Genomic DNA, 19,872 nt, shown 5'->3' on the forward strand with positions numbered 1-19,872 from the left:
ATCTTCTTCCACTGCAAGATCGCTGACTTCCACGACAGCTTCAACACCACGACCACCCCATCTACGCTAGACTCCACCTCCCCTATGTACACCACCAGCGCCAACCGCCTGACCTCCTGGTCCAACGTCAACGACGACGAGACATGCAAAATCATGAACTCCATCCACTCAGGATATCCGTCTGACCCGTGCCCACACCACGTAATCAACAAAGCAGATGCAGGCATCGCACCCCAACTACAGAAGGTCATCAACATCTCCTTCGAAACAGCGGCATTCCCGGAAAGCTGGAAGCACGTCGAAATCAACGCCCTCCTCAAGAAGCCTAAAGCGGACCCCAAGGTGGCTGTGGATGTGCTGAGAGCCACTAGGCACAGAGGTGCTGTTGTGATGGCTTTAGTAAATGATGCAGTTGGTTTTGAAGAAGGAGCAGGCTGACAAGGGAAGCCAATAGATTTCTATTAGGATGGGGTGATGTGATCATATTTTTTCAGGCCTTGGATGGGTCATGCTGCAGCTTGCAGGATGCCAAAAATGACGGCCAATTTGGAGTCTGGGTGGCTATGGATCAGGGAGTTACCACCATGCAAACGAAAGAGCAAGAGGCCTTGAACAGAAGTTCTGGAATTGCTGGTGCCAAGCTATTTTTGTCTTCTTGGCAATGTGTTGTTTAAGGGTGAGGGTCACCAGGGTGAATTCAAGTGTCAGAGCATTTGGTGAAATTGGATTTCAAAGCTGTCAGGGTTCATGTCATTGAGTTAGGCCTGTAATAGTTCTTGCTTAGTGTTCTTGGCAAACAACAGGAATTCTGTCTTGGGCAGACTAAGCTTCGAGTAGGTGCTGGGCATCCAGGTCCTGGATGATGTGCAGAAAATGTTTGAGGCACTGGATGTCTGAAGTAGACGAGTTATGCATCATCTGCATATTAGTGAATTTTAATTGTTATCCGTGAATATAGCCCAAAGTGGTCTTAACATTTTTTCCCCAAGCCCTATAAGAACACGGCCTAAGGGAAAAGTAGTTGACTAATCACAATGTTGAATTTAAAGTAAAATTATTTTGAAAGATATTCATCTTGTTAAAAGTGCCCTAGTATTCTGCATATGAATATTATCTAACATGAATTATCCTCCAGCTGCACAGGTTATTTAACCTAATACTGGACGATATCTATGATACAATTATGCTGGAACGGACGGTGGCCTCAGAGCCACCTTATAGCTGAAATTCCAGTCTCTCAAAGAAAATGTGGAAAATATATTGCTTACCACTGAGGATACTATTTTTCCATGCATATAACTCAAACTGGGGTAATTCAAACACAGCAGAGATAGCAATAGTGGAAGGGACTAACATCTGGTTGAGTGCAAGAGTAAATGATGTTAGTCACATATGGGAACTAAAACTATTTATAACCGTGTTGAACAAGTTACTTACCTTCGGTAACGCTTTTTCTGGTAGATACAGTATCTGCCTGTGGATTCCTCACCTTGTGAATATCCCCTTGCGTCAGCAACATTCGGAAATTCTTTTTGTAGCTTCGTGCTGACGTGGACGACGTCATAGAGGCACGGCATCGCACACGACTCCGCTGACGTCACCAACACCACAATAGGCCCACGCCGGTGGGATGAAATCAGTTCCGCCCTTTTTTCCGTGCCTTCGAGGCACATGGACGGACCAATGACAGTAGAAATATACACGGTATACACAGTACACAAATATCAAGGTAACACACACAGTGTGAAACAAATGCAATAAAACATTTGAAATAAACAATTACTTGACAATAAAGTAAATACATTACAGTAACTCTGGTATAGAAGAATGGACAACAGGGAGGCGGGTGGGTCGGTGAGGAATCCACAGACAGATACTGTATCTACCAGAAAAAGTGTTACCGAAGGTAAGTAACTTGTTCTTCTGATAGATACATCAGCCAGTGTATTCCTCACCTTGTGAATAGAGTCCCACAGCAGTCCAAACTCCCTGAGGAGGGTGTCCACTCTTCTACACCAAAAAATCCTGGAGGGCAGAGCGCGCAAAGTGACCATCCCTCCTCACCTCGGCATCCAAGCAGTAATGCTTCGCGAAAGTGTGGAGGGAGGTCCAAGTCGCGGCCCTACAAATATCCTCTACAGGTACACCCCTAGACAAAGCAGAAGTTGACGACTTTGCTCTAGTAGAGTGAGCTCTTATACCCTCTGGAGGTTCCTTACCGGCCAAAGAGTAGCAGATCTTTATACAGAGGATGATCCTTCTTGAAAGAGTGCGCTTGTGCACCACTCTTCCTTTCTTGCAGCCAGCAAAACCAACGAAGAGCTGGTCATCCACTCGATGGTCTCTAGTCCTATCAAGATAAAAGCTCACCGCCCTCTTAGGGTCCAGACGGTGTAGTCTCTCCTTCTCCTTGGAAGGGTGAGGGGGAGGATAAAAGGTAGGAAGGGTAATAGATTGTCCTAGATGGAAGGGAGTTACCACCTTAGGGAGAAAAGCAGACCTGGTCCTAAGAACCATTCGTTCAGCAAGAATGGGGGCTTGGAACTAAGAGCTTGAAGCTCACTTACCCTCCTTGCAGAGGTGATCGCAACCAGGAAGACCGTCTTAAAAGACAAAAGCCTCATAGCACACTTGTGTAAGGGTTCGAAGGGAGAACCCATCAAGTAGGTTAAAACAAGATTTAAATCCCATTGAGGCACAATAAAGGGAGTAGGAGGGAACTTATTTGTGAGGCCCTCAAAAACCTTAAAACCACAGGAGACTTGAAAAGAGACGGCTGATCCGGCAAACAGAGAAATGCAGACAATGCCGAAAGATAACCCTTCACTGTGGCAACAGCAAAACCCTGCTGTGCTAAAGAAAGAGCAAACTGTAAAATATCAGACAAACAAGCCTTCAAAGGGTCAACAGACTTCTCCCCACACCAAGAGACAAATTTAGACCATCTATATGAATAAATGGATATAGTGGAGTCACGCCTAGCCGAAAGAATGACATCCAGCACATCGTGTGGGAGAGAAAAGGAATTCAGGTTGCCCCGTTCAATCTCCAGGCATGAAGGTGTAATGTCTGGAGGTGAGTGTGTAGAACCTGCCCCTCCATCTGGGAGAGGAGATCTGCCCTGAACGGGAGAGGGAGCGGAGGGCGAGAGGAGAGGTGGAGAAGATCCGTGTACCACACCCTTCTTGGCCAATCTGGGGCGACCAGAATAACTTGGGCCCAGTCTTGGCGAATCTTCTTCAGAACCTGAGGAATCAAACGTATGGGAGGAAACACGTAAAGGAGTTGACTTTCCCAACTCAACTGAAACGCGTCCCCCAATACTCCTTGCATCGGATACTGGAAACTGCAGAATGACGGGCAGTGAGCATTCTCGCGAGTGGCGAACAGGTCCACCTGAGGAGTTCCCCAAACCGAAAGACGTGACGAACCACCTCCGGGTGAAACCTCCACTCGTGGTCGGCCGAGAATTGCTGACTGAGACTGTCTGCACGCACGTTCAGAACTCCGGCCAGGAGAGGTGGAGAAGATCTGTATACCACACCCTCTTGGCCAATCGGAGGCAATCAATACGACTTGGGCCCGGTCTTGGCGAATCTTCCTCAGAACCCGAGGAATCAAGGGGATGGGAGGAAATGCGTAAAGGAGTTGTGAGTCCCAACTCAACTGAAACACATCCGCCAATGCTCCCTGCAACTGATACTGGGACTGCAGAATGACGGGCAGTGAGCGTTCTCGTGAGGGGCAAACATGTCCACCCGAGGAGTTCACCACGTCCGAAAGACGTGACGAACCACCTCCGGATAAAGCCTCCACTCGTGGTCAGCAGAGAACTGCCGACAGACTGTCTGCACGCACGTTCAGAACTCCGGCCAGATGATTCGCCATCAGACAAATCTGATGGTCCTGAACCCAGGACCAGAGACGCAGAGCCTCTCTGCAGAGACACTGCGACCCCACTCCTCCCTGCTTGTTGACATACTGCATCGCAGTGGTATTGTCAGTCAGGACTTGAACTGACCGACCGGGAAGGGAAGGGAGGAAGGCCTTGAGGGCCAAACGAATCGCCCGTAACTCTAGAAGGTTGATGTGAAGCAACCTTTCCTCTGGAGACCAAAGACTTTTGACCTCCAGATCCCCCAGATGAGCACCCCACCCTTGAGTGGATGCATCCGTAATCACTGTGGCCACCGGGGGAGGCAGATGAAAAGGCTTTCCCTGAGACAGATTGCCTTCCACGCTCCACCAAGATAGATCCGCCGCAGTTTCTCTGGAGATCCTCACAGACTCCCTGAGATCTACGTTGTGTTGATACCACTGCCTGCGGAGGCACCACTGGAGAGCCCTCATGTGCCAGCGTGCATGGTTGACCAACAGAATGCAAGAAGCCATCAGACCGAGAAGGCAAAGGACCTTCAGGACTAGAACGACCGCTCCAATGTAAAATAAAAGAATCATTTCCTGTATGTCGTGAATCCTTTGAGGAGGAGGGAATGCACGACATACAGTTGTGTCCAGTACAGCACCTATGAACAGGTTGCGCTGGGAGGGCACCATGTGAGACTTGGGTACATTTATTGAAAAACCCAACCGGTACAACAACTGAGTTGTCTCCTGCAGATGCTGGAGCACTTTCTCTGACGACTCTGCTTTGATCAGCCAGTCGTCCAAATAGGGGAGTACTGGAATCCCCGACCTTCTGAGATGTGCAGCCACCACCGCCATCACCTTGGTGAAGACTCGAGGCGCAGTAGTAATTCCAAAAGGAAGGACCGCAAACTGATAATGTTGCGATCCCACCGTAAAACGGAGATACTTTCTGTGCGACTTCAGGATTGGGATGTGAAAATACGTATCCTGCAAGTCGAGCAACACCATCCAGTTTTCTTCCAGCAGCGCCTTAAGAACCTGCGCAAGGGTGAGCATCTTGAACTTCTCTTGTTTCAGATAAAGATTCAAGATCCTGAGATCCAGGATTGGAGGAAGTCTGCCATCCTTCTTGGGAATCAGGATATAACGGGAGTAGCATCCCTGACCCCTTTCCGGCTCTGGCCCCACCTCTATTGCACCCTTTCTTAATAGTGCCTGCGCTTCCTCCTGCAGAAGTAAGAGGTGTTCCTCCGTGCAAAAATCTTGACAAGGAGGGTGATTGGGAGGGAATTCCCGAAAGGGAAGAGCATACCCATTTTCTACAAGATTGAGAACCCAAAGATCTGATGTAACCAATTCCCAATCCCGTAGAAACTGGTTAAGCCGACCCCCCATCGGACCCGCATGATCCTGAATGGTGGATCTAGGGCTGCTTTTCTGAGGCTGGGGGGTTGGAGGAGGTGGAGGAGGAAGAGGCTTGACATCCTCGAAGACGAGCTCTTTGCTTACCCCTGTATGACTTGTACAAGGGATTCTGCTGCTGCTGTTGTTGCTGCTGCTGCTGCTGACCTTGCCAATAGGAGCGAAAGGAAGAGCGTCCGAATCCTCTGAACCTTCTGGTAGAAGAACCCCGGGTCTGAAGTCCTAAAGATTTGGCAGTAGCCTTACTGTCCTTAAATCTTTCTAAGGCTGTATCAGCCTTTTTTCCAAAGAGTCCAACACCATCAAACGGCAGATCTAACAAAGCAGCTTGAACATCTGCCGAAAAATCTGGATTTTAGCCAAGCAGATCTTCTTGTGGCAACCGCAGTACCCATAATGCGTGCCACCGAATCCGCAGTGTCCAGCCCACTTTGTATCACCTGGCGAGCCGCTGCCTGTGCATCCGTTAACATCTCCTCAAAATCCTTCCTGCTGTCAACAAGGGATCTTAGGTGCCAGAAGACGCAGTGTATCCATGAGAGCATGCACATATCTCCTCATAAGGCAAGTGGCATTGGTTGACTTTAATGCCATACTCGCAGAAGAAAAGGTCTTTTTTGCAACCTGATCTTGTTTCTTGGCATCCTTATCCCCAGGCACTTGTGGAAATGCACCCACAGTCTTTTTGGAACAGGCTGCCTGGATTATCAAACTTTCAGGTGAAGGATGAGAAGTTAGAAAAGCAGGGTCTTCAGGAGCGACCCTGTACCTTCTTGCCACACCCTTGGAAACTGCTGGTGCTGTTAAAGGCTTTTTCCAAACTTCCATAATAGGCTCCGTTAAAGCTTCATTAAATGGGAGCAACGGTTCCACCACAGAACTTGGTGAATGCAGAACCTCAGTCAGTAGATTGGATTTAAATTCTACTGTAGGTGGAGTCAAATTCAAAAGTTCTGCTGCCTTCCTCATAACCCAAGTGATAAGGCTGAACGTCTTTTGAAGGGGCATCAGACACAGAAGGTAATTCCCACTCGGGAGAAAACTCCAGGTGACTAGCCTCCGCCAGATCCTCGAAACAGTCCTCCTCAAGCTCACCTTCTTCCATCTCTGCTTGAGCCTCTGTATATCTCTGCTCCTCCATAAGGCGCTGAGCTTCCCTCCTGAACCTTTCCTTTACACGCCACGCCGTCGGATCCACCAACGACTCCGATGGAGCTGAAACCGACGTCGGTATCGAATCCGATGGTACAGAGGGTTGGTCTCGAGGTCGACTCGGAGCAGACTACGTCGGTATCGGCGTGGACGACCTCGGCGGAGCCGGGTATTGCCACTGCGGTGTTGGAGCCGGCATATAGGGTATAAATGGGGCCAGAGCATAGGAGTGAGGAACTCCTAAATTAAATGCTAGTGGACCCATGGGACCCGAAGGTGCGCCAGAGGGGTGCCAAGACCTTGAAAAGACGCCATACATAGCGTTCAAAAACGCTGATGGGTCTTGTCCTGGGGCCGGAAAAGGTAGCTGAAGACCCTCAGGCTCACCTTGAGGAGGTTCCGAATTCGGCTCTTCCACAGGCTTAGAATCCTCACCCACAGGAACTTCTTCCTCATCCTCTCGGGCCAGGGACGGCGCCGGAGATGGAGCTGGAGACGGAGACGGTGACTGAACCTGCAACTCCGAAGGCGTGGCCCGAGGCCTCACCTTCAGGATCCAAGTCTTCCTCCGGAGGAATCACCTTCGAACGTACCTTCTTGGGTGATTTCGACCTTGAGTCCGAATCCCTACCGAAGTGACGTCAGGACTCATATCTTCTTTTCTTATGTATCTTCCTTGACTTCGAAGCGTGATCTGAAGATGACTTCGAAGTCGACTCCACCCAAGACCTTGATCTCGATCTCGACCTCGCCCTTCTCGAACGAGACCTCGAAGACTTTCTTTCTTTGTCACCTTTCAGCTTTGCTACCAGTAGCTTGGCCTCTCTCGCACGCAGAGCCTTCGGGTCCATCTTTCGACAGGAAGAACATCCATCTACATCATGGTCCGAACTTAGACACCAGATGCAATCTTCGTGTGGGTCCGTGATACACATAATTTTCCCACATTCTCTGCAAGGCTTAAAACCGGTCTTCTTTGTCGACAGCGCGAAGGACACAAATAAACAGGAAAGTGATGAAAATAGCAACCAAGTTACTAACAGGCTACAGAGATTCCCCGAAACCGCTAGTGTCGACGACGTGGAAAAAATGGAACTGATGTAATCACGCCGGCGAGGCCCTAATGTAGTGTCGGTGACGTCAGCGGAGTCGCGTGCGATGCCGTGCCTCTATGAAGTCGTCCACGTCGGCGCGAAGCTACAAAAAGAATTTCCGAATGTTGCTGACGCAAGGGGATATTCACAAGGTGAGGAATCCACTGGCAGATGTATCGATCAGAATCTTAACTTTTAGACTTTTGTGGCCCCCTGCTGAGTCATTACTTGAATCCAAGAACGCCCACTGAGTCATTACTGGAAGTCAGGGACCCCCGGCTAAACAATTTCTATTATTTGAACTTCAAAACAATACACACAAAAATATAAAAACAAGCATACACCAACGAAATTCTCAATATTGAAATATTTGGTTTAATTCACAATCAAATATAGAAAAGCCTTTAAAATGTTGAATGTTGTTTCTTGAATTGTTCCTGCATTAATAATTTAAATGTATTCATTTTAAAGTTATTTAATTTAGTAAAATAGTTGCGGAACCTCGGAGTAGGCTTCACAGACCCCCCAGGGATCCTCGGACCTCAGGTTAAGAACCACTGGTTTATAACATTTCTTAAATTTCCAATGCAATAAAGGTAATGGATTCCTTCTTTAGGTACCTCCAATTTAGAACTACAGTAATAAAGTGGGATGGAAATATCTTACAGAGTCATGGACTTCCTAATGGTTAGGCATGAATGGTATTAGCACTATAAAAAGTTAACATATTGGATGAAGACAGATTATCGATGAATCACTGCAGTTGGACTGAGGATGCAATTGTGCTTTTACTACCCAATTAAGAAAGGGTAAAGCTCTTGGTTCAGCCTACAAACTACGACAATTCTTTTTCTTCAATTGAGAACACTAGAATGGGCAGATCACACAAAATAAGAAAACAAACTACAATACTTACAACAAATTAAAAACGAGTTTGAAAACCAAGCTAGAAGCAAATACGTACCTTTTGAACTTGGTGGCAAAGGATCATCGTTCAAAATGTGCTGAACCAGTTCAGAAAAGCTTTCAGAGAAGAAGGGTGGTCTTCCTATAAGACACAAAGTTAGGTAATTAACAAGTGTTGCTATATCAACAAAAGCAGAATTTGCTTTCTGGCAGAGAACAGTTTGCAAAAAGAAATGTTACATTATTGTGCCAGAGAACAATATAATGAAAAGCCTCAAAAAATATTTAGAAGTCAAACAAGGAGACACTCTATTGTTGATGGTAGCTGTGATACAAGGTTTCTCTTTTCACAGCATGGTCCATGACAGACAAAGAGAATGCAGTCTAACCAGAGAAAAAGATGGCAATAGGTGATGTCTAGCAAACAATTTGCACCAAAGTGTTATTTCAGGTTTTCAAGTATAATGGGTAAACACTGCAAGTCTTGGCCCTCTATGACAGAGAACAAAAAGGCTCTCACACCCTAAAACATACCGATAATGCCAATAGTGGTGTGTCTTACCCACAATTCAGTCGATACACCTACTCTACCCACCGATACCGCTATCATAATATTATATTCAAAAGAGTAAATTCCCTTCTGTGAAATCACCACAACATGAATCTAGCTTGACCTATCAGAAACAACCAGTTAATGAGCTAGAAAAATAGCCAAGAATGTAACCATACAAAAAGGATGAAAGCACAGGAAATGATCCACCAGATGCACATCAACACTGGGAACCTTGGGCTTCCGTGCCAACTTTGTACATAAACAACAAATCTCTAAAACATTCAATAAAAAGGGAACTGAATGCCCATGCTTTGCCACCCCTCAACTCTCATATGCAAGTCCTTTTGGCTTCTTGGAAGGTGGTAGGTTTATCAGGAGAAAAGTCCATGAAAATACCACCAGTTGAAGTGTCTCATTGCGAGATTTTTTCTTAGCTATATATGCAGTGGTCATGGCTTGGGACACATAGGAAAACTCAAAAACACAACCTAATATAGAGTGACGGGCAAATATATTACCATCAGAAAAATCAAATACATTCTCAAAAAATGCTTGGCTAAGCAGAGAACTGGCCCTGGAGATAGCTATTAGAGCGGCACCACAGGACATGTGGAGTAGCACACATGGCTGCTTTGTAGATGACATCAAAGTGGTTATGTGGCCTGATTTAGACTTTGGTAGACCAGGGATTTTTGTTGTGGTTGAGGAAATGGAAGACCCATAGGATAATTCACTCGTGGGACCTCCTCCTCCATACTAGCAACACAATGGAGTAATTTTCAATAGTACCACATCCTAAACCTTGTAAAATTCTAAAATAAGAGAAGATTTCCCCCCCACCCAGAGACAAACAAGGGTGTGGCAAATCTAGGGAATGTGGCTTCACTGGGTTGCCAGGAGCACCTCTTCCCTATTACAACATGGAAGCTGATGGGCAGGAAAGATGTTTGGTGTTGTGGTACAGGCTGAGTTCGTACTGATGAATGCGACCAGCCATCAACAGAGGTTACATGCTGTGGACTTGGATGTTCATTGCAGGCTTCAATGGTGCATGCATTTTGGAAGGCGCTTTCCGATTATAGACAATGCTAATAATTGCTACACCAATAGTCATGAACACAAAATTTTGCAAGACCAATCTTCAATCAGGTTTGGAGTAGATGTAACTGGATGTAATTCAGTGCCCTCCTTTTTTCCCAAGAATACTTCCACATTGATCCAAATATATATATATACTGCACTATTACTCTATGTGAAATTATATTGAAATAGTTTTTTAGTGAACTGCGCATACACAGTATGAATCTGTTCTCATGTGAAACTTTCTGTGAAAAGGTATTACTGTAAGTTGCTTGTGTGCAGTCTAAAACTGTTTATACGATCACATATCCCACTCTGACTAAGGAATAGGACAATTGAACATGGTTTTTGATTGCTTTTTTCATCATGGAGACCACAGGAGAATCACAACACCAAATCATAAATCATTGTTCAACCGGGATCAACAATATTTCAAGGCATTTTAGCTAACTATCAGAATCGCATCCATTTGATGCCCAACCAGCTAAAAATGGTAAAATAGCCCTATCTGTAGCTGCACTTTGGGGCCTTGCAAAATGTAAACATCTTTTTTTTTTATTGTGAGTCTTGTCTGTGCCGACAAAAACTCACTCAAGGCAGGGGACTGAATTTGCATCACCTTGCTGAAAATGTGATGATGTGTCTCAAGATATTATCTTGCACTTTTCTTTTACTGTGCTAAGCAGCAATAGTTTAGCATGAAGTGACTAATGCCGCTTTTATTAAAGTAGGGTACAAGAACTTAAGGAAATGCCTCTCTAGTCCTCAGTGAACAAAAGTAACCCATCTTTTGTAGTGTAATATTTGTAGAGGGCCTAGGCTGAACAAAGGGAAAACAGCAGTTAATGTCCTTTTTTAGGTCTCGCTAGCCTCGCAGCGCATCCGCTGCTCGCTTGCGAGATCTATTGTCGTCGATTTTTGTTCCGAAGGGGGACAGGAAATGTGCACGCGTATGGACAGGAGATGGGCACGCGGATGAACTTGTTAAAGGAAAGCCTGGAAGCACGAGCAGAACGCTGAAGAAACGCCCCATGCAGCCCCGCTCGGAGGAAAAAAACCCGTTCATTTACTCGGTATATTTCTAAGTACGTTGATCAGGAGTTTTAGTTGTAAAACAATTTGAGACTCAACTTATATTTAATACAGTGCAGGATGTGAGGGTATCTTTTATTTAAACTGCAGTAACCTGTTAGCATACTGTGGTACAAAAGGCATTGGGACCATGGGAATAGTGATAAACCATATATGCCTGTCCCCTTCTGCCGCCACCCCAAGCCGGGTGGTCACATAGCACCTAAGGCCCCCGCTGCTCTGACAGCCAGCACCGGGCACACTACACAAAGTAGCAGCCCGGGGCAGAGCCCAGCTCCCACAGTGTTAATCACACAGAGAGGGACACTTGGCAGCCCTGTCTAGAGCTCTGCTCTGCTGGCTGAGCGCATGTCATGCTCGGCGGGGCTGCAAAGGAGAGCCTCCCACGGTATGAGGCACCAGAGGGGAGGGGAGGAGAGGAGAGGGCCCTGCTTCACCCGCTGAGGATAACAGCACCACAAGCAGCCAGCGCAAGACTGGCCTCGTCACCAACGAGCAATGGCGGAGCGCTCCAGCAAAAAGCTCCACACCATACAATAGAGCTATCCGAATGCAACCAGACACTACATACTGCGCAATAAGGATAAACTCACTACAAGTGGAGCGGACTTACGGTTAGCAGAACGTGGGTCAATAAAATGTGTAGGTTTTGCATTTTCAAAAGGGACAGGCGACATGGCAGCATAATAAGCAGGGCCTGGACTAGTCAACCCCTTCGTTTCAGAACAAGAGAATCAACAGCTGAACTAAAATACAACAATGACCCAAAACGTTTATCTATTACCTATTGTCTTCACGCCACAGTAATATTCTGGACAGAGTGCAATGGCAGAAAATCAGCATTTGCTTTAGGAACAATGGCACACGACATGACACTAAATGCACTTTATTATAATATTTTGTTTAATTTGCACAGATGTCAAAAATTCGACAGCTCTCAACAAATGGTGACCCCCCCCCACGCTGTGCCACGGACCTGCAGGACCTTTGTTGAGTGGCCTAACCTGCTGTAGAGAAGGGTAGAAGCTGGTGAGACACCCAAGCAGGTACCACTGTGCGATTTCAGCGTGCACTTCTTGAGTCTTGTAAGGGTGATAAAAATGTTATTTCACGTTCTAGAGTTTTGTGGGTCAATGTATGCCGGTCCCAAGACCTCTAAACATAGAACATAGTTTTAAAAATGCTTCCAAAGTTCGCCTTTTTAAAATCCTTCACCCTGTTTCCAGATTGTTAATTTTGAACTAATGGTTCTGTCGAATTTTCAATGTCAAGCACTTCCTTTTTAGCAAAAGTTATGATACATAAAAGGGATACAAGTGTACAGAGATGCATATGCATGTGTACGGAGTCTTTGATATTGATTACGCTAAATTTAGTCCCTGCCATCCCTTCCGAATTTAGCACTGATGGTCTTTCATTTGCCTGCTGAAAGTGGTTGAGGGGAATAAACACTTCAAGATTATACTTACAATTTAGTCATGCGTAAAAGACCACAGACTCCAAAGTCCAGTTTATGGGTTTTATTATAAGACTAAAAATAAGTAAATATACACGCACTTTAAAATTAGGGAATATAGGTACAAAAATCAATACAGAGCCGAACCTACGCATATAATTAATTCGGCACAGAAGACACAATGTACTAAATTCTAGAATCAAAATACACCACAAGATGGAGGCGGAATCAAATTCATTTTTCCTTCGGAAAGGAAGCATAAATGATCATTCCTTAGACTACTCTTATTGATGCTCCTTCTATTTCTCCTATCTCATTTCCCAAAAGTGTCAGTACGTGTTGACTTCCTAAGATATACTCACGTCAAAATAGCTTAGGGCTAGGGAGCTCGCTCTTAGGATGCTCCTTCTCCTCCGAAAATGTAGAAGTCTGAATTTCTGTTCCTTGCGCATAATACAAAAAGGCAAAACTCAGCCCCCCCACCCCTCCTAAATGTATCACATGACAAATTATTTCACTTGCAAAGGTCTGCAGTAGTTTCCATTGCTTCTTTAATTAAGTTCTTCTTTTCTTCCAGTGGCCTTGGGGTTCAGAAGATATCCTCCATCCCTGCTTCTCATACTCTTCAAAGACATTCTGGTTACCTCCTTAAACTAAGAATAACGAGGTTGAATTCTTGTACCTGCAGTGGGATGAGAGCATACTACAGCTTCCTGACTTCGGGCGGGACTGAACTGTACGGGAGGATTCACGGAGACGTTAATCAAAAATCTAGTTGCGAATTACCAGCTTTCCGACATTTCACCCAGAAGTTCTCCCTGATGAAGAGCAGGAAATGCTCGAAATGCATTGGAGATTATTACAAGAGAATGATGAATTCATAACCTAATGTCTGCTTCTACAACGAATGTATAAGTTAACAAAGGATACATTGCTTAACATGAATGAATAAATTCAAGAATTCTTTTCAATTGAACTTTTGTATAGAAATCATTTGAAACCTTATCAAAACAACCCTAGGAGTGCCCCAAAGGGGGATGCGACCAGGTTCTATGGAAGCACTAAAGTAGAGCATACTGTTCTGGCTCACACAAATAATTAATTTAATTATTTATTTAGCATCCAAGGATTCGAAACTGTAAACAACATGCAGCTCTGGCAGTTTAAACACACACAATTACATTGATATGAATATAATGTCAATCTACACATTATGCGTACAGGAATGATCATGTCTCTAATACATATAAATCCTACTTAAAGGTGTACATTACTTTACAATGCTGTGAATGCTGAATAAATAAATTTAATAAACATAGTACACAGCAAACGATAAAAATATATATATGAATACCTTTAGACTAGGAGTATAATGCACCCATACAATGAAGAGTGCTGTAAGCGCTCTATCAATATATTTCACAAAGAGTGAATATTTTAAGGCCTGGAAAATAATTTGTTTACTGTAACTTTGTATGGGTATAAACTCTGTAATCGAGAGTTATGGTAAGGAAAGTCCACAAAAAAAGTTTCTAGAAGTTTAAGCAGCTCTCCATATAAATATGTTTACATGTACATACTAAGAATTCTCCATCGAGAGTGGGGACATCTATAATATTATGACAAGATAAAAAGACATGTTGTGAGAGAAGTGTGGTGTGTGGTGTTGTGCTGGTCGTTCGTGATCTGGGGTTAAAAATGTATACTTTTTCAAGGCTGATTACTTCTTGACTTTTCTGAGCCGTCTCTCGTGATAGAACAAGCATTGGCATAGCCAATAGGTCTCGCTTTGGGACCTTATAAGTATTTAGTTGTGCAGCACAATATCCTTGGTGCAACAACATCAACTGTTGCATGGCTACACACTTATAAGGTCTCAAAGACAGGACCTATTGGCTATGCCAGTGCTTGTTGTAAATAATAGTGTCTTGCAAGTGAGACATGCACTAGCGCATGTTCTCGCAGGCTGGACCTTAAAAAGAAGCGATAAGGAGAAAACTACAGCTGGCAGGAGCTCCTAAGCATTATTTTTATATAAGTAACCAAAAAAACTGGTGGAAGAGCAAAGGAAGAGTGCTTGAGGAGAGAAGTCAATATGAGGGGGTAACAAGGAATGAGGCAAGTGAGCAACAGAGCAAGGTCAGCCAGCGGATGGGGGCAAACTAGGACCTGGGGACAAGAAGCACATGCGGGGTAGGAGAGTACTTAGGAGGAGAAACAGCACATGAGGACAGCAAAAAAACACATGCATTCTCCTGGAGAACTGAAATAAAAAGAGTAGATCCCTGAATGTGAACAATGGCGAATTTCAAATCATCCTATCAAAAGGATGGTAAAAAAGCTGTGCTGCAGGGGAGGGACAAACACAAGACAAGGAAGAATAAGAAGCAAACCAATTAGGTTAACACAGCCAATGAATGTGCAGGTTCTAAACCATGAATGCATGCATACATTATACACTTCACACCTAGAATGTAATATGCTTAATGCAGATAACTGAACCGTCTTCATAAAAATACATACAATTCTTGTTTTTAAAACCCCATCTGCATACAGAACACACCTGAAAGATTTTCCTATATTTATCAACTCATTTTGAAACTAAACATCGAACAAAGTACTCACCACAAACGACCAAACACTAATAAAGCAGACAATATCAATTGATGCTTCCTCCAGTCTGATCTGCTTACAAGAACAGCACTATAAAAATTAGAATATGATGCAGTTATATTCTAAGAAGGGAAAGAGATGGAAGGCAAGCCACAGAAATAAAAACCCAAGGAATCTGACCACCAAGCAGAACATATATCTGAATTATGTCCTATTCTTTCAAGCATAGGAACATGAAGACTGAAGTTACCAGCCTCCCTACCATCCTTAGCAACCCAGAATTGCGTAGCATACAAGTACTTTTTTCTGGGAGGGGCGTCTCGAATTTCCTACATCGTAACAAACAAGCTCCCACGCAACTGACTTATAGTTGATAAAAGCATGACTTTACAGGAGATGAGGCCAATCTCGTTTTACCTAAGCCAAGCCCAGAAATGCTTTCAAACGTCTAAAATGGAGAACACCCCCTGAATAAAAGATCACATCCCAACACCATAACCTGAAACCAGGTATCTGGTGACAGTGGATAGCCTTCTCAAATTAAATATCTCCGCAATGGCAACCTGCACTGTTATGTAGAGATCTTCTTTCGTTAGGCTTTCTGTTTTATTTCCTCTCCTCTAATGCAGTTAAATGTACAGCAAAATTCAACAAGACTATTTAGTTATTGAAATAATGTGTAAATGAAATGCTATGCTATTGGGCATTGTTTTGTACATACGTGCTCCCTCGTTCATACTATATATTCCTCTTTACATACAACTACAAAGATACACGGTCGGCAAAATTTGAGGTTAGAAAATCAGTAGAAGACTGGACGAGCGGTCTCTGAAGCAGCCTTACCATGTACGTGTGTTTGCACATTTCTACTTGGCACATATGGCTCACAAACTAACCTGACACATTGAAAAACCGCAAGAGTTGCTCCTTCCTGTCAATCGGCTGTGTTTCTCGGATTTGTATTTGAGGCAGCAAGCACCTCAGTTGAAAAAGGACAAATAACGTAACTCCTAGAAGTAAACTGTGACGTTTCTGGATATACATGTTTTGAGGTGAACACTGTGTCTTAGGACTAGGAGAAGGGGGATGATCATACCTTCAACTATCCAACAATATCGTTGGTAGAAACCACCTCCATTGCCTTTCTCCTAGCAGCTGGATAACAAAAGGCCCCTAGAAGGAGCAAGCAAAGAAGCAAGTTTCCTGATCACGATGCAATACTCCGTTAACTCGAGCAATAGACAAGTGCCAATTTATAACAAGCGCGACCTCGGCCAGTGTCGCACACAGGAAGGGGAGTGGCCGCCTACAATAATAAACAAGTGGGAGGGGTGTAGGGAGTGCGGCAGAGAGCAGGGAAAGGCAGCGTTTACCTTGCGGGAGCAACCGCAATAATTGCGAACACATGGTGTCCCTGCTCGCTCCCTCAAGGGAAATGCCAAACGTGCAGGCGTTGCAATAGCAAGCAATGCAAAACGTGCACGTTTATTGTCAAAATGCTGATCGATTCCAAAAGATCCCCTCCTATGCAGCGAATGCGCGCTGCGTAGGTGAAACCTAAAAACAGCAAAAAGGCACACCATATGTTCCAGGGAACGGGGCCGTACCCCCTGCCATGTGCCACTTGCCTACCTGCCTCCGGGCCATCTGCTGCTACAGAGATGCCCAGCTGAGCTCGTGTCCCAACCCCATCTGCTTCTTAAGTGGAGCATTTAGCAAGAATCGCTCCCTTCTGGAGACAACATGGACTAGAATTTCAAAGGGCTTGCAGAGAAACTCTCGGCCCAATAGCAGCAGCGTGGAATGCATCTCTTGTGTCTGGACAGCCTCTGAGCCCAGGTTTCCCGACATGTTTGGCGGGAAAACATACAAGCGAAAGTTGTCTGGGATGAACGACTCTGCTGGCTGCTGTTATCACCCGGAGGGAGCAGCACAGCGAAAGGGAGGGGTTTCAAATTAAGGGTGGGGATGAAGGGGGCGATGGTAGGTGAGTATGAGTGTATGTATGGTGTGCCAGCCTGGTGATGGATAGGTGCGGTTGAGTTTATATCACTTAGGGGTTAATGACGACAGTGGGGCACGGAGTGGAAGTTTAGTCCTGGCAGGGCCCATGAAATAAGAGTGATAAATGCAATATGTCTCGCATTTACACAAGTTTGAGCTATTGGCATTGTAAATGACAATGCCTTTTTTTAATGTTTTGGTTTTTAAAATATAAATAAAAGGCATTGCCATTTACAACGCCAATAGCTTAAACTTGTGTAAAGCAAGACCTATTGCATTGCAAAAGCTAGTTATATAATGATTGCGCTTTTTCTTCTGATATGATTTGTCTTCGCTTGCACTTTTCTTGTGATTATTAAATGTTATTTGTAGTGAAGATGTGATTATTTGGATGACTTTCTAGGGTTTTAAAAGTTACTCTAAGTAGGTCTAAATATTGCAAATGTATGTATTTACATTTTAAAGGCTATGTCAAAAATAAATTAATGATTGCTTAATATTAAATAAAGAATCAAACCTGAAAACATTTCATACAGCACACAGCCCAGTGACCACAGGTCGGTAGCTGTGGAGAAGTCTTCTCCCTTTATCACTTCAGGGGGTGTGTACACTGGTGATCCTGAAATAAATAAACATGCATGTAAGTAAGAAGAGGAATCAAATTTGGACGTCAGAAAACTCTCCACGAAAGAATGAAAAGCCCTAAGCAGGAGTCAGTAAACACTTCCATCAGAAAACAAACAATTGCCTTCATGTGTATTCACAACTCTTATTCCCTGGTTTCCCTCTTTCATAACACTCACCCAGTCAGCCACACTAATTGATTCTGTGCTCTCACTGTATCATGGCAGTAAAGCCCAGCGAATCTGAGCTGTTGTGGCTGGTTACACATTTGAAAAGAGAATTTCTGTCTCTGCGGAAGCTGAGGACACGGCTCTCGTACAAGTTACCCATTCCTGGGGGTGCTAAAATTATACCATTATCAAGTGGCAGAATCCCGCTGTGATGTTTCACCGCTTATCGACCATATTCTCTAGAAATCTTTATAACTTTTACCGTTTGCTTGAAATTACCATGGTTTGTTCTATATAATTCAAGAGTACTTTCGCCCAGGCGGCTGGCATTTCCCGACAGACTGCTGTTTTTGTTCGTGATTACCAAATAACAAAAGGCCGTGAATTTTTGGGACTTTCAGGATTGCCACTTCTCATTACTGACTGTGAATTTCTCACTAGACCTAACTTAGAGCCTGGGCCTTCTTACACATGCTTGAACATCATTCGGGAAACGTCGCATTACTGCAAGTTCAGACAGTTTTCCTAGCCTTGAAAAAGTCATCTCAAGACGAAACATGTGTCGGCTGTGCAGGTTACGGGTCAACATTGATGAAGAATTGAGAATAAAAGATTTTGACTGTGTATAACATTGGAGTTGTGCCATTAATGTTCATACAACTGTTTGACTTACTGAAGTCACTTCTATAACTGATTTTGGGTTGTGCTCTGTCAATCAAAAGTTTTTTGGCATACATCTAAAACAGATACTAGCCCATAGACTCTAATCTGTGAAATCCTGGTGGAGAGGCTTTGAGCTTCGTAGGGTACACACATATTATCAGTTTCATAACAGTCAAATGTAAAAAAAAGAGGTAATGCGTCTAGTAATAATTTCATTGGATGTTCTTTGTTATTTGTAATGGACAAATCACAACTGTTATCTAAGACTGCTTCAAGATGTTAATAAAACATAGCATGATATAGAATACAAAAAATAAAATACAGTGATGACCATTGAGTTCATTGACTGAGATCTCTCATAAGAAATGGTTAAAAGAGTGGACCAAATGGTTAGAGGAAAGTAGTGCACACAGAAAACACATTACCCCATTGATGAGTGTGCAGTCAATTCACTTGACAAGAGGATACCAAAGGTAGCACACCAGAATTTCAAATATCAGATCAAAATAGCAGACATAAGTGTGAAACACATTCTAATATGGAGTGCTTCACTTTTGTTTTTGCTTCTGTTTTTATTGATGAACATTATCACATAAATCACAGCTTTGCCGGACTCCCTTCACAGCAAGCAGCTAGACAGACTGTGGAGCCACTACCTCTACAACACCATCAGACTCCAAGATGCAGCCCTCAGTATAAACCACCCATGCCTCAAAACCACCAGGTACATAGCCTTCATCCAAAAAGATCCAAAACAGCTTCAAAATCTGTAAAGAAATCCTCAGGATCACAAAGTAATTCATGTCCCATCATCCTGTGCTACGACCATCCCTCATCCCAAGAACATTGCACACAACTCTCCCACTGTTTCATAAACAAAATCAAGACCATCAATAACTTCTCCCCCCAACCAGACCTTTTCACCCTCGAATTCCTCCATTCAAATGATTGAAACACCAAGGAAACTGCTCTGACCTGATGGCCAGCTATCACCACAATGTAACTACTCCATGGGAAATCAAGTCAAGACAGTCGCTTTCACAGCCTCAAATGACTCAGAAAAATATTCAGGTGTCTCCTTCAGGACAAGCGGAGAGCCATCAGGCAAGCCCTTGTCACCAGTAGGCTCAACCACAGGAACACCCTCTATATTGGAATCATTGCCCAATTCAC

General features: G+C 44.2%; 1 protein-coding gene across 1 annotated transcript in view; it reads right to left on the minus strand.

The window, feature by feature from the left end:
- Positions 1-19,872, minus strand: part of ULK4 (unc-51 like kinase 4) — a 1,855,260-nt gene that overhangs the window by 1,673,038 nt on the left and 162,350 nt on the right. Inside the window, exons 6-7 of the mRNA XM_086941729.1 lie at positions 17,760-17,861; positions 8,503-8,586 (exon numbers count right to left, since the gene is read on the minus strand). Of these exons, the coding sequence (XP_086797855.1) occupies positions 8,503-8,586; positions 17,760-17,861 (186 nt within the window). The remainder of the gene's footprint in view (positions 1-8,502; positions 8,587-17,759; positions 17,862-19,872) is intronic.

The sequence above is a fragment of the Lissotriton vulgaris genome, chromosome 10 (assembly GCF_964263255.1).
Source record: "Lissotriton vulgaris chromosome 10, aLisVul1.2, whole genome shotgun sequence".
NCBI classification, from domain to species: domain Eukaryota; kingdom Metazoa; phylum Chordata; class Amphibia; order Caudata; family Salamandridae; genus Lissotriton; species Lissotriton vulgaris.